General features: G+C 42.7%; 1 protein-coding gene across 1 annotated transcript in view; it reads right to left on the bottom strand.

Annotated features, from left to right (window-relative positions):
* Cubn (cubilin) overlaps nucleotides 1-16,398 on the bottom strand; it is a 208,076-nt gene that overhangs the window by 8,396 nt on the left and 183,282 nt on the right. The window contains exons 60-62 of the mRNA NM_053332.4: nucleotides 6,369-6,577; nucleotides 745-907; nucleotides 195-400 (exon numbers count right to left, since the gene is read on the bottom strand). Coding sequence (NP_445784.3) covers nucleotides 195-400; nucleotides 745-907; nucleotides 6,369-6,577 — 578 coding nt within the window. The remainder of the gene's footprint in view (nucleotides 1-194; nucleotides 401-744; nucleotides 908-6,368; nucleotides 6,578-16,398) is intronic.

Below are 16,398 nucleotides of genomic sequence, written 5' to 3' on the forward strand. Positions count from 1 at the left end.
GACAATTCTTAGCCACAGGATGGTCTGAAAGTGACTTTCCCACAGGAGCACATTTAAGCTGGTGGCATGCAGCAAGGAAGGTTTTGTCTCCTCCTGAGAAAACACGATTCTAGAAGTGAGGGGACTTGATTTAGGCACAACTTCATTCCTTGCAGTATTTGCAGATGTGACCGCCACCATCTCGGGGTCTTTACCTGTACTGAATCCTGAAGTTCTAAGTAGCTTTGTGAGCAGTCTTGTGAGGGCAGCTGTAAGTCCCACACAGTTATCTGAACCTGCTGCTGTGGGGGAGCTGCGATGACCCAAGTACAGGTGGAGTATGGCCGTCCGATGTTGGATAAATGAGGTGATGACGCATTTTGAGGTGTCGAGGTTGCGTTATATGTTCCCCCGCAAGGCACTGAAGAGGAGAGAAAGAAAATCATGTATATGTTCCAATCATCCCTAAGTATACATACTGTCTTTAACACCTTGCCCTAGCCTAGAAAAATTTTAATACTCTTTTAAGGATTTAGTATATATCAGGGTGACACAGGGCTGTAATCTCATCTTCTTGCAAGCTTGAGGCTGGAGGATAAAGTTCAAGACTTGCCTGGCAACTTAGTGAAACTTTGTCAAAAACTAGAAACTGAGGGCAGGGAATGTAGCTGTCATGTGTTTAATAACCCACCAAAACTGTACTTAATTTAGATATAATAAGCACACATTCTTGTCGCGCATATGGACACATGTCAGAATACTTACTGTCCACAAAGGTATATGTTGCATTAAATCCCCTCATTTCAACAGTTACGTCAGAGACAAACTGAAACGTAAGGAAGTTGCCGGAAGAGATAAATGGGGCAGGCATACGGGAGCCACAGAATTTTCCACCTAAATATGAGTTTATGCTTGCGCCATCTGCTATCTGGAAGAAAAAGTAGTTTATAGTAGTTCATTATTAATAAAGGAATTGCTATTTTGCACTAACTTACCTATAAGGTCTATGGTGATAGACCATAGATGAAGGATCTATATGTGAGTGTTCTTGCATGCGGTCTTAACTTAGATTAAGAGTGCTACAATGACTTTCAGCAAAAAGCCAACATGATGCCCAACATATATTTTTCTCTTAGGAAAAGTAATAAATAATTCAAACAAACAACAACAACAATAACAACAACAACAAAACCCCAGGGCCATCAAACACATTGCTAATACCTCTGCTGCCTGAATTATCATCAGGGCCTCTTTCTGAAGCTTCCTGGTGAGGCTCGAACAGGCTGCTGCTAAAATGAAGTCAGACCAGGAGCTGCCTAACTGCTTCTTACCCTCTTACTATAAAGGTTACACCCATGGCCAACAGCTGTCCAGGCCTAATGGAATGGCTTCTCCTCCCGCCTCAGACCTCACATGGGTCTCCTTTCTGGGTGTCTCTGCTTGTCTGAGATTCTTGAGCATCCCCGGCTCAGTCTAGCTCCACAGCTATCGCATCTGCCTTCCTTTGCCCAGAGGACTCTTGCTGGCACGGACAGAGTCTGTTCAGGTCTCATGTCCTCTATGATCCATCAGGAATGCCTTCCGTAAAGTAAACACTGCCCTCATTCCCAGACTCCTTTCCTCAGGCCAAGCATTACTGTCAAAGAGTTATATATTTAAGGTGCTAATTCTGTGATCCTCCCTTCTAAAATGGACACCGAATTCCAGAGAAGCACAGAATTTATTCTGTTCCATTCTATGACTTAAGAGTGTGTAACGCATGAAGAATGCTTACTCGATAGCCAGTAAGTGCTTTGACCTCACTTGCTACCTACCTGCCTTGCTTTGTTCTCTGTTCTTGTACCACAGTACCATAGGCCAGGTCATTTATAAACAAATACATTAATTGGTGACAGTTCTGAGGATTGAGAAGTCTTGGGAATTCCAGGGCGGCCTCTGTTGAGGGCCTTCTTACCTCCTGACATGTGAGCACCCTAAGAAGGGGCCAAGCCAGCTCTGCAATTGCTTCCTCTCCTGGGTGATGCTATTCACCCCATGCTAGGAACCCCACTCTCACAACTTCATCTAATCCCATTTATACCTCAAAGGCCCCCATACCATTAGCATATGGATTTAAGGTTTACATTTCTACCGAAGGTACTGGAGTGATAGGCACAAACCATAGCCCCACCCTCCCCTAAAATATTCTCAAGTCTTCTCTAAACAAACAGCTGAAGTCTAAACTTAAGTCACACTTACGTCTCTGGTTCCCATGACAACCGTACCCACTTCCCTCCACCTCCTAAATGTACTGTAGCAATGTATTGTGACCCTTCAGAACATGGCTCCCAGATGAATCGCATGGAGCACTCACGGAATTCTCCACCATGCTGCCTAGGTGTTTGCTGACCTAGACTATGCTCCTGTTCTTCCTGCGATTCCTACAAAACCAACCTTGTACCCAATGCAGAAGCCTGCCTCTTTGCCAGTGTCTGCAAGCCCCGGTCCATGCTGTTCCTCCTCTCCCATCCCGCCCCTCGCTGCCTCCGGCAGACGTGGTCTTTCTTGAAGGACTGATAACCCCTAGTCATGGAGCTTCAACTCAAATGTCACCTCCTCAGAGAGGTCACACAGTGGGAACCTCCTCCGGCACCATCTTGTTTTATTTTACTGTGGTCAAACTATGTCTACTTAGTGATCGTTTGCTTTTATTGGGCTCTCCCTCTGCACAAGTGTGAGCTCCACAGGAGGCGTGGAGTTATGCTCTAGAACCACAGATGGCTTTCTTTATCCAAAGAAATAGTGAAGGTTTGGGTGTCCCTCAAACACCTTACTAAAAAAAAAAAACAAAGTACTTTTCATTTTTCTTTCTAGGTTGTTAATTTTAATCGTACTTTAATAACCACTTTCCATATTTCTGTAGCTACGAATGTGAGCCCATAAGAGCTCATTAGACCTCATTAGATCAGAGATCTCAATTTCGAAATTAAAAATTAAACAAACTGACCACTAGATGGTACTGTCTCTCTTATGTGAACCTAATTTCAATTCAAGGAGCAAGGAAAAGTGGAGTTCTGTTGTGGAATACCCTCAATTTACAGAAAAGAGTTACCATGTTTAAGACAGTGTACTTTTTCTCCTGGCAAGTGAGGTTTCGTTACAACCACCGTGGTCTTCACAGTTACCACAACTGGATCATGTACCTGGCTGGTGTTGGGTATTGTGCATATGGGGAGTCCTAAAAGCAGTTTCTGCACCTTCAAGATGCTCTTGAAATAGTGAGAAGGAAGGGCCAAATGTAAGTGTGTGTGCGAGTCTGTGTGTGTATCTCTATTTACAAGCACATCTACAAATACACATGGAAAAATACAAAAAAAGGAAACAGAGAAAAGAAAAAGTAATTATGCCAAATGAGATAAGGGAAATTTATACTGTAAGAGAATGAAGTGTGCTGGGTATGAGTCCGGAAAGAACACCTATTTCATGACAAGGAGCTTGCGTCTTACTCTACAAGACCAGATGCGTGTTTTAAATGGAGACTGGTGGATGTGAGGGGCAGCACAAGGAGAAGCCAGGGCTGGGTAGAAGGTGGCCCTGTGCAAACACTGCAGTCATCCAACCACGTTAAAGTAGGAGCTCTCGTAACTGACTGGAAATATATTTACAACTAGCATGGCTCCTAGCCTCCCGTAGGATCAAACCTGAAATTCTCCCTATCTCTGTTCTGTTCCTTGACAATACCAAATGTCTACTGTGGCCAGATCCTGCACAACACTGGGGCAGGGACTGCACGTCTATGATGCCCTGAACATTAACTCAGGCAAACCTTGCCTTCTAGAATCCTTTGTTTCTTGGTGTCACTGTGACAAAATGCCTACAGTAGTCAACTTAAGTTACACTTTGTCTCTAGGTCTCAGTCCACACACAACTCATCTCTACAGTAGCATGGTTACAGAACTCTCTTGTCCTGGGCCTGTGCAAAGGTCAGGATAGAAGGACACAATGGGGTGGATGTGCACACTTCACAGAAGCGGTGATGCAGAAAGAGAAAGGTGATTGGGACTCAAGTATCTTTCAAAGAGCAGTGACCTATCTTCTTAACTGCCCCCATGCTGACAACCATGTCTTCTTAACTGCTGGGCTGTGGTAGGACATGCAAGACTCAAAGTATGACAGTGATAATTATTTACTCTTTATGCATTTTTAGTGTTTGAGACAATATCTATAATAGGGTAGGCTGAAATTCACACTTATTTAATGAATAACTAAGTACATGAGTGCTTAATGGTAGTGCTGTCTCCTAACTCATGCACCTAAGGCCTGCTGATGCTGTCCCTGAAGATGCAGATGCGCACGCCCTTCCCCAGTGACTGATTCTGTACAGAAGGGGTAGCCCAGTGAGTTATCACAGGGGGTCCCAGAAAGCTCACATAAGCCTTTTGCTCAAGTTTGATGCTTGGGAGTTTATAATTGGTCTTACAACAATAATTTGGAGCATTTAGTGTTTAGAAGTCACATTTCTGAATCCCACAGGATAGTTAAGTGTGGAGAATTTTCTCTTCAGATGGGACTGGGAATACACCTGCCAACACCAAGAGCACTGATGGAGCTAAGGAGGAAACCCTGGGAGGGCAGCAACTTCTTACCACCTGTTTCATGTTTCCAGCCAGAGGGAGCAGTGGGGACCACACTTTTGATGCCCCTCAACCACCTTACTTATGCTCAGCACATGGATGACTGAACTAACCAAGAGTTGGAGATTAGGTAGAACACAGCACTGTCTTTTCAACTAATTTTTGGTCATGTCCTTCTTGCAGACATGCCTCGTTCATAGTGTTCTCTGTTTTATGGAGGCAACAATGTGTGTGAGCTTCCATGTATGCTGTTAGGTGCCATGGCGTACTCCCACCTCAGAAGCCTGACATGCTCTGCTCTGATCTCCCTTTCATTGTCAAGGGTAGCTAACTTTTTCACGTTGTATAATGTATCTATTTACAGGTCAACAAACTCACCCCACCCATGTGAATTACATCTCCATGGAGAACTTTCTCTGTCTCATCACCCAGACTATGTGTCATGGCTGCCACACAATTCCACGGGGCAGGTGTGACGATGGTCAACAGCCATTGATCAGCCACAGTTTGCTATGTACAGCAGACATCCCCCCTGGTTCCCCTAGTCAACACTCTCAAAGAGCAGTGAAAGGAGTGCTCATAACTCAGCAACAGAACTGGTAAAATCTGCCTGACACATGACCTACAGAGCTGTGTGTGCCATGAGCCATTTTACTGCAACAGTTAACGAACAATTTAAAAGGTGATAGAAAATACAGATATCACCTGGACAAGATCTAGAACCACCAGGGAACCAACTTCTGGGCATGCCTATGAGGAAGTGTCGAGATTGGGCTGAGTGAATTAGAACGAACCCACCCTAAATGTGGGTGGTACCAATCCATGACCCCGGGATCTGGACTGAATAAAAAGGAAAATGTGAGCTGAGTGTCAGAATGGATCCCTCTGTGTTTCCTGGCTTTGGACATCATGGGACTACATACTATGTGCCTTCAAATCTTATTACTTTTCGGAAACCTTGGGAAGCTAGTTTTAAGTAACCTCTTAAGCGGTTCTGGTTACTTGGTCTCATTTTGGAGAAGGACTGAGCTCGAATTAACATACTTTGTCCCACGTTTTGTCACCTCTAGTCCCTCATGAACTCCCTCACCCTCAGAACGGCTGGCTTCCAGCCCGATGTCTCATTAAAACGATTGTCATTCGATGCAATGGCTTTCTTCACCTCAGCTTTTCTTGGCCTGTGGCCTGCAGCTCAACAACACTGGCTACCCACACATCATTTGGAAAGGCGTCTTCCCCTGACTTCCATGCACGACACTGTTCCTGGCTGTCACAGGCTTTTCTCTCAGTCATCCATTTTTGTCCCTTCGTCTTCGGTCCTCCCAGAGGACCCTGTTCTTGGCACCCTTCCCAGAGGTCAATGGGAGTTTGGGTGTCTAGCTTCACATTGTCTTTTAAAAGAAATGTTTCTCTGGGGTTTTTAGGAAGCTCTGGATGCCATCTACATAAATAAAAGTAGCAGACCAATTGTGGTGTATTTTTGCACTGCAGATGTCAATTATATTAGGAATTGTCAAAGCCCTCTGACTATCTCACCCCATCCGGCTAACATTCCCATCGATGGCTTCTTAACAATAGCAAGACAGAGCTGAATTTTCAAGCTCATGTTAGAAGTCACTTAAGATGTGTGAGTGGTGACATCAGAGATGAACCTGAATAGCATCTATAATATATATTGAAGCCACTGTAAGCATCAGTGTCCTCATTTTCGAGACGTGCGGATTTAAGCTGGAACGCCCTGCATTAGAGCAGATTGCTAAGGTGTGGCCGTCTTACCTGCACATAATCATAGACGCAGCTCCCAGCTGACGATGGTCCCTCCAGAGTGAACACATTGAAGGTGAGCTTAACCAGTTTGTTTTCAGGTGCAACTATGTACCATATGCAGCTGAGACCCTTGTCATAGCGTCCATTCGAATCAGAATCAGGAGACACAAAGCTCTGGTTGTCCTCGGTCAGGTATCCACCACATCCCTGCTGTGGCCCTGTCAAAGGGAAGACACATCACTGTGCAGGAGAACAGAATGACCTTCACTTTACCGTGGGAGGATTCTGAAGAGGAGAAGTTGCAGTTTTCTCCTTCATATTCGTGAACATTATCAAAACGTCCCTGGACACTGGCGAGTGTGCATGAGTGTTTCTCGGCTTTTCTTGGCTTCTTGCTTCCTTTTTCCCCATCACTGGAGTCACCTCCTTATCCGCACACATAGATACCTGAGAGCGCGGGTATCCACACTGGGGTGCATGCATGTGCCTCTTTAGAACTATCCATGGGATTTATTCAAGCTTTCCCAACCCTGAAAAACTCAATTTTGTGAAAATTGAGTTTTTTGCATAATAAAGCTGAGGGAAAATGGGCACAGGCCTGACTTTTATGTTCTACTTCTGTGAACACTGTCAAAACAGAAAATTGAAGTTATGAAGATTTACCCAATACTTCTAAAAAAAGTACCTCCCAACTAGTTTTTCATTTAAATAGTTTGGCAGAAAAAGGCTGTGAGGAGATAGTTAGCTCTGTCTCCTACTTTACGTTAAACCACATTCTCTGTATTTTTCTCCAAGTCAGGAGGAGACCAAAGAACAAAAGAAAAATCCATCAGGAAAAAAAAAATAAATACAGTGGAATTGAACAATTAGTAATACATAGCCAAGTTACAGAATACAGCACGTTTTAATGATGAGTGTATGCCTCATCAGACACTACTACATGTATATACTATACATACATACATCATGTCTACTGCGGGAAAGAACAAACAAACCAACCCTGCTGGATTTACCATGTGTTTACTCTATAGCCTAACAGGTATCTCAGAAATGACATAGTTAGAACATGAAAGGAAGAAAAGCTGGCAATTTCTAAAGAAAGAGTCAAGTTGAATTAAGCTCAAAGTAGTCACAATAAAAACACTGTTAAATTAGTGTTCAAACGAGTGTTCTGCAGCCTTGCACTAGACACAAGCACAGTCCATGACCTCTGCCCTTGGCCTTCCATATGCATTGCTCTGATTACTTATCTACTGTCAGTGAAAGGATTACCCTCACATGAGGGGGCACTGAGATGCTTTGGATTTGATGAGAAATCCAAGCAATGGTAGCCGTCCTCAGGTCTATCACAATGAAAAGCACAGAGAGCTTTCACAGGGGCTCTCAGCAGGCCAGACAACAGCAGCCCTGGCCACAGCTTCTGAGCCTGATAAAACCAGAGCATATCTGCACAGTCAGGCATTCCCTGGAGTCGAAAGGTTTCCAAAGGCCTGATCCCTGATAGGACCACATCTGGTATTTAGGTGAAGGTGAATCTGGAACATAAGAGCTGCACAGAGCCACAGGGCACACCACTGCTGGGTCGCTCATGACACATGTCTGCAAACCACAGAAAGAGCTGGGCCTCAAACAGCTTTTACTCTGTCATAGGCTGTTGCTACATTCGGAGACCAATTAATATTATTGGTTTGCACAGCAGGCAGAAGCAATTCTAGCATAAACGAAATGGAAAATGTGTTGCTTATTTTCATGTTTCCTTAAAACTCAAGGAAACGCACGTAGGATTGAAATCCAGCAGAAGTAATAACATATAACATAAATAATGATGATAATGTGAGGAGAATGATAGATAAAGGAGAACATATCTTACAAAAGGGCACCATTAACTAGTTACAATACGGATATGGAATGCTTCAGTATGATATTCAATCCAGGCCATAAGGATGCACTGAATAAGAACACAGGGAAAAGGATTGAGATCATCTGGCTGAGGCTGAGAGAAGCTCATCATACAGTGGACAGCACTTAGTATTACATGTACAGGAGGGCCAAGGACCAGCATCGGCTCGAAAGGGGTGCCTGAGAGAAGAGGCGTTTGGGAGCAGAGGGAAGAAATGGCTCCAAGTCAAATTGTGGGTCCAGGCTGGCAGCCTAGGATCTACTGAGATGGCTTCCCAGACTGTGTTCACTCTTCTCTCTCTCTCTCTCTCTTTCTCTCTCTCTGTCTCTCTCTGTCTCTCTCTCTCTCTCTCTCTGTCTGACTCTCTGTCTCTCTGTCTCTCTCTCTTCTCTCTCTCTCTTTCTCTCTGTCTCTCTCTGTCTGACTCTCTGTCTCTCTGTCTCTCTGTCTCTCTCTCTCTTTCTCTCTCTCTCTGTCTCTCTCGCTCTGTCTGACTCTCTGTCTGTCTCTGTCTCTGTCTCTCTCTGTCTCTGTCTCTGTCTCTCTCTCTTCTCTCTCTCTCTCTTCCTCTCTCTCTCTGTCTCTCTCGCTCTGTCTGACTCTCTGTCTGTCTCTGTCTCTGTCTCTGTCTCTGTCTCTGTCTCTCTCTCTCTCTCTCTCTCTCTCTCTGTTGTAGTTGGGTGTTCTGCTTTGCTCTAGACAGCTTTTGCTTGCTACTCTAAAAGCTCTCTGCTAGTAAAATTTGTGGAACACTATCTGACCCGAAGTTTGAAAAGCTACTATAAAAAATTATTGGATCCTCTGACCAAGTCAGAAATCATGTTGGAAAGAATTATTGAGGAGCTGTTTTCGCTCTCCTGACATCTCGGGACAGCTTAGCTCTCGCTACAGGAAATCTAAAGATCTGCTATCACTTTCTGCCAGCTCACCTCAAGCAAACCAAAAGCCCAGTTTTTAAATTTCATTTAAATTCATTTACTTCAGGTTTCCTTGATTATCCTATGAACATCCCTCGACTCCGGCCCCTTAATTCTTAGAAAATAGCAAGCATACATTTTTTTTCTTAACATTTCAAAGGAATTCAGAGACCTGTCTGCCTTAGTTAAGCACAGATGATAAACTAGCTGGGTGGGGCCAGTTCTACCACACCTGGGCCTAACCTTGCTCTTTCCTAGGCTGACCTCAAACTTGGTAATCTGCCTGACTTTGTTTCTTTCTGACAAGCTGGCTCATAGTGTAGCTGCCTTTGTCCCTTTAGATTCATGAAGCCCCTTATAATTTATATTGCATCCTTATATTTTTGCATAGTTGAGAAATTACATATTTTTAAACTCATGATTTTCCAGTTTTTCCCCACAGCCTTAAGGGCTGTTCTGAAGGTCCCAGGGTTTACCATTTTACTAAAACATAGCCACACCCTTGACTACTGAACTCCTGGTGTTTCTAATTATCATGAAGTCATTAACATTAAAAGGGGGAGACATTCCTCAGAGGGAAAGAGTCCAGCACTTTTAGTACTAGTTCTAGAAAATATGTACATTATTAAACATACAAGCCTTATGCCCACAACAGCCATCAACACTGGTGGAGACTCACATCCAGACCCTGTCCCAGGGGCAGGAAGCATGTCACTCTGTCCCCACCAAGACCATGCCAGGCTTGGCATAGGCAGGCACAATTTTGTTCTGAAAACTATGAAGCAAATGAAGGACCATAATAAAGCTCAAAACTAGACCATAAAAAGCCTCTGATTTTATCCTATGGATAGTGAAAATCCACTTGAAAACTATTTTTAAAACGATTTATTATTATTGTTGCTGCTGCTGTTGTTGTTATTATTGTTGTTGTTGTTATTATTATTATTATCATTATTATTATTATTGTTATTATTATTATCTGTATGTGTGAGCAACTGCCACATGTGTGTGAGTGCCTGTCAAAAACAGAAAGGTACCCAGTTAGATTTCTTGGAGCTGGCAATGCAGCATTGTGTGTTTTGAATGAGCTTTAACACTCTGGAAGAATAGTAAACCCTTAACCTTTAAGTCATCTACAGCCTCTTGAAAGGATTCTTGGTTACAGGAGTAGTAGTATCATTTGAACTGAAATTGAATCTGGTAGTAGCGTCTTACAGGAGAAGCTGAGTAGGGGAGGTGACGCCAGAGATGAGACCACTGCTACAGTACACAATCTGGCTTAGCAAGAGGCAATGGAGTTTGAACTTAACATACATCACTCCACTAATATTTCAGCCTCAAAAATGAAGTGTCGCTTAAAAAAAAAAATTACCCTATAGGTTTTATCACATTCCGTACTGCTAACTAGAAGTTCCTGTTTTTCCAGTAAAGACATCCTAACATTGTTCTGCTTCTACACCAGGAATCCATCCTCTTTCCCATTAACATATATTTTTCTACCACTTACAAAGTGCTTAGCGCTTTCCTTACCAGTTGGACTCTGCCAGAGCCACTTTGCGGACGTATCCTGTACCCAAGAACAAGTACCCACTATCGCGTTTTTCTGTATTTAACTACCAGGAGCTATTTCTGCAGCTGGGGAGGAAAAAAAAAATGTTTGCACAGGGCAGGGAGTGTGTGGTGCGGGGGCTGGGAGACCTACTGGAGATATAAAGCCATTTTCAGCCAAGATTCCAGCCAGATCTACTTAATTGAGTCAGTAACTGAATCCTGAACGATTAAACTTCAGACTGCGGCTGAGGGCAGCATTGGTCTGATAAGGGAAGAAATAGCTGCTATATCTAGAGGAACATCTTAGAGACTTTTGTGGAGGGAGATGGCTTATTAAGAAGTTATTTCGAGGACTGATGGCACCTTCTTGAGGTCTTTGGGAGGGTGCCTATCTCTGGAGGTTAGTGAGCAGCTGCGCTCCAGATAATGCTCACCCCCGACTTTAGCAGAGTCCTGTCTTCCAGGAACATCTGTGGCTGGGGGTGGCAGACAAAATTCGACAGAAGTGTAGCACAGATGCATCTAAAAGCAGCCTCTTGGTCAGACAGGGAATGCCATGGTGGCTTCTCTTTACACGTGTGGAGCTTGAGCTTGGAATCTTTATTTGGATTAAGCCTCATCGGGGCTTTCACAGCTGTTGTGTCAACTGCTCCAGAGTTGTGAATCGGCTTAAAGAGTCAACATGGTTTCTGATGAGTTTGCTGTCTCTATTTCTATAAAAAGTATTTCGTAGAATACTGCACGACCTCGGGATAAAACCCCCCAGAAAACTAGGATTAGAAGGGAAATTTCTCAATTTGATAGAGTATCTGTAGACCTTAGAGCTACTAGCAAACTTTTTAAAAAGGTGTGTGTGTGTGTGTGTGTGTGTGTGTGTGTGTGTGTTCATGCCTAGGAAGGCAAGAGGCTGATATCCAGTGTCTTTTTCAATGGTTCTTCACATTGTATTTTGAAACAGAGCCTCTCCTTGAACATGGAGCTTGCTAATTCGGCCAGCCTGGCCGACAAACACAATGGATCCTCCTGGCTAACTAATTCCCAGCATTGAGATTATAGGTGCACACTTCTGTGCTTGGCTTTTTGCCTGGGTGCTGGGGGTTGCATGCACTTTGATGAGCTATCATCTTGTGAGTCTCTAGCAGTAAAGTTAACAGTAAACAGTTAAAGCAACCCACCGAGATGAGGACAAGAAATGATGTTTTTCTTACTACCCTCCGTCAACACTATTAAAGTCTTAGCCATTGATGCTCAAAGGGACAAAGGCCTGGAAAGCAAGGAATCCTGGTGTCACTGTTTGCAGATGTTATTGTTTTCCTTGTAAAAAAAATAAAATCCAAGGAATATACAAAGATTCTCTTAGACCCAAGGATTCAGTCAGTCAAAACCTGAATATGTTTGACAGCTCTTAGACCCAAGGATCCAGTCAGTCAAAACCTGAATATGTATGATAGCATATCAAAATCAATAACATTTCTATGTATTAGCAACATGCAAGAGGGGGACAAGACTGAAAAACACATCATTTGTAATCACTGAAGAAAATGGAATATTTGGGTACACATTTAAATGAACACACATGCATAATATTCTGAGGCCATTGAACTGATTATAAAATTGTAAAAAAAATGCTATTTTTAAATTAGATTCTAGTGAGTTATGGATGATGTGGTGAGATTAGTCCTTCAAATCTCATTGAATAACTACAGTCCACAAAAGCTATTTCTTAAATAGTATATGAATCAAACTGCAGCACAAGTCTTCCTTCCCTTGGTCTACGTTTGCCTAGACCAGCAGGATCCCGATAAGGACAGGATGCCGTGCATGTAAACACGATTTCGGAGGCTGGCTTTGTCTGTTTTATGCACAGTGACCTCTGATTTGTCAACACTGGGTAGCAGCCTAGGCCTAGGTTTGCATTCATTGTGCTGTACACTTAGATCTGTATCGGAAGGGGGCTTGGTGGGGTGTGGCCGCTCTGAAGGCATGGACTTTTGTTCACTGCTCACTCTATTCACTGAAGTGAACTGAGCTATTCTGAAGGCACCATACTAATTGAAAGGGAATTTAAGCCGCAGATGAATAGTAAATTCTGTAAGGTAAGAGCTAAAATAAATGACAGATTTTGTGTTTAATAGCATTAAAAGAAGAGTTGTAAAAAGTGGTTACTTTTTTTATTCTTAAGGAAAAGGAAAGGAGCGAGAGAGGTAGTTCAGCAGAGGAAAGCACCTGCCACCAAGTGGGAAGACTGGGATTAAATTCCCCGGGACCCACTCCTTCAAAGTTCTCTTCTGATGCTCTGTGCACTGTGACACTCAGTCCCCAGACACTTGCACACACTGTAAGTGAAAAGATTAAATATAATAAAACGTTTGAAGGCAAGAAAGGATAGCTGAGGGACGAGGAAGGACAAACAGAAAAAAGTACAAAGGTTGAGAGAGAAATCATGCAACGTCAGTAATTCCTATGTGCATAAAGATATTAAATATTAAATTCTCCGATTGGAAGACAAAGCCAAACACCAAATGTGCCCTTCAGGACAGGGAAAGTTTAGAAGTAAAATAGCGAACAAATATGTCGTGCAAATATATGTACCCGTGTACAGCTTTTAACCAAATGCACTTTGGGTCCAAAAGAATGCTATTTATATTATTCTAAATCAAGAAAAATGGAAATTATAGGTAAGGTGCCTTTAAACGTTATTGTGTAGTGATATGAATTAATCTCCCAGAAGACACAGTAGCCATGCATGATCATTCTTCTTCACACCAAGTATGGATTCCAGCATGCCTCTCTAACCTCCCAAGACAAAGCTACTGGTTAGAGCTGTACTCACCTGCCAAAGAAATGGAAGATTTTCTAGATTAATCAGCACTACAGACCCATGCAAAGATGAGTGTGCCCATTTTACAGATTAGAAGACCAAGAGAGCATACTCAGGCATATTGCCCAAGCCAAACTTGTTAAGATTATAAACACACTGAGATTCAGGGCCACCGTAGTTAAAGAGGGGTATCATACTAAATTTATAAGGAGTGGCTGACTTCTGATATGTAGAGTTTGTCAAGCATAGGAGCTTGCTACACTCACTTTTACATTCTTAAAAGCACTGCCCACATAGATAGGGAATATTGTCAAAACAGTGAAGGAATACATAGGACACAAATCATAGCTAGATGGACCTCTGCCTTCTAGTATAGGGTTAGGAAGATAGTTTTTATAATGAAACCTATTTCTTGATCATAAGGCTGTTGCTACTATAAAAACACATGAATATGCACAGGTACACACATATTAGCAAAATACCCTTTTAGCAACGAGTGTTAGCCTACTTCCAAAGCCAGCTTTTCTAACTTTCATGCCATATTTGACAGCATATTTTAGCAGAACAGTACTGAAATTTTCAATAAAAGATCCAAAATAGTGACTACTTTGCCTAATGAGGAGTTTCACAGTAGGAAATGCTTCTTAGCAAGAACAAATGCCAGATGTAATAACTGAAGGAGTTTGAATCTCGGAGTAGTCAGTATATCAGCATACTATATAGTATACATAGTATGATGAGTCATTCGGAAATATGTGACTTTTTTTTTAATCAACACCAAAAGGTAGTTTTTACAACATATATTTGTTTCTACACATTACGTATACGTTATAATTATATACTAAATTTCATAAATTATACCTAAAGTATAGTTTTGTTATTTATATAAAGTTTAATAAGTAAGTCATATGTATTTAAATATTATATATTCTAGCATATGTTGTATAACATGTGAATATGAAATGAAAGGGTTGTAACTATTTATGTTATAATATACCATATATAAATATATGTAGCTGTCCTATGTTGTACTATCATGTAGTAATGGTATAACAAAATGTACTCTTCCGGACTGACATGCTACGACTTAAAAACAGGTAAAGCCCAACAGGAAGATGGTCATGGAAAGAATGAGTTCCAACGCAGAGGAAGAGAAACGCCAACTCTCCTCTTAGGAAACCTTCCGGGCGCCTCCCTTTAGCCTTGGCTATTGTTATCTGGTTCAATGCTTGGTTTGACCACAAATTGCTTACTCTCTAACAAGCACTTCTCATTTCCTGCATTGTAAAATGTGTCAATTCCTGGCCCCTGAGGGAGTCCTGAAGGCTGGATAAAGCAGTCTGGGGAAGGAGGGGCTTGGCATGGGCTCTCATTACTCTGCTTGGCTGACATCTTTGCCTGTGAGTGAACAGGATAGGACGCTGCCGTACCCCGTGGGCAGACTCCTTGCCGGTTAGAGCATGGAGAAAGCCTGTCCCTCAGAACTTTCAGTGTTTCTGAATGACTCATCGATACCTAAAGGATGCTTAAGCTTATTGCTGATTATATTTTGCTTTTATGTACCTGAGAGCACTACATCAAAACCAATCCAATGTGGGGAAAGATGATTACAGGGAATTTATGGTTGCAGTAACTTAACCTGATCGTCCAGCTATTGGAGACCATGCTGAGGTGCACTGTGCATAGGGTGTGGTTTCAGGCATGCTCAGTCAGTGCTTCCCAGGTCCTTCGCTCCTGAATGCTGCTCATAGTATTACCTTATCTGACCATCATCTCACGGCATAGCTTAGTCTCTAGAAAACCATTTGGTTCATTTGCTCAAGGGCAGACAATCCTACCCTATCAGACTCAGGGCCAACGTAGCCATTCCGAGGTAGGGAAAATGGACACTTGATTGCTACTGGAATATTTATTAAAACCTTTCTCTTTTTCTTGCTGATCCAAAATTTAACTCCTGTCTCCTGCATGAGTCTGTAGGGTTCTGATGAACTGTGGACTATGAATCTGCTTTCTTTATCCCGTTCACACATTCTAAGCAAGGCTAATACTCTTTTCCCCGAGTCCCCAAAGAATAGCCTGCAGATAGCCTGCGTTGCCTAGCTTTCTCTCCAGAGGACGGCTAATCAACGGTGAAAGCTAGAGGCTCACACAGGGCAGAGATGAGCTCCATCTAGTTCTCTTTATGTGGGTTTACAGTTTCAGCTCATCTCATCCCCAGACTTCATAAAAGGAAGCAAATGATATTAAGGGAGCAGACAAATAGCAGCCCCTGGTTGCTTTCAGCTCATACCCCATCATCGCTTCCCCGACAGCTATGTGACTAGTGATTTATCAAAATGTTCACCTGATAAAGCAGCTCTCTGACTCCATTTGTGCTTCTCGAAGCCAGGGCAGTTGGCAGCCTTTTCCGGCTGCTCAGAGACACCCAGACACACACATATTCTTAATATCAGTGAATGATAGAAAGTTCATTCTTTGATTGTTAGGCTATACAGTTTTGGAGTGCCTCTCAGAGTTTAAACTTGAAGCCACAACTGGGAAAGCTAAGTATAACCAGAAGCAGAATTCCCAAGTGGGCATAAGAGTCTTCTCCATGTGTTGAGACCAAGTTTTTTTTTTTGTTTTTTGTTTTTTTTTTTTTTGCCTCTGGGACCCCAGGCCTTTGCCTTTTACATGTTAACCCTTACATGCCCTTTAGATGTTAACTGTTTTTATTCCCTTGCTCACCTCCCACTATTCCCACTGTCTGTACTGTTAGCACCTTTGAGAGATGTTTTCCCCAGAGTATGACAACAGGACCAGAGACTAAGCTCATGCGATCCACTATTGAGTCAGATCCAGTATCTCCAG

Source organism: Rattus norvegicus, chromosome 17 (genome assembly GCF_036323735.1).
Source record: "Rattus norvegicus strain BN/NHsdMcwi chromosome 17, GRCr8, whole genome shotgun sequence".
Lineage (NCBI taxonomy): Eukaryota > Metazoa > Chordata > Mammalia > Rodentia > Muridae > Rattus > Rattus norvegicus.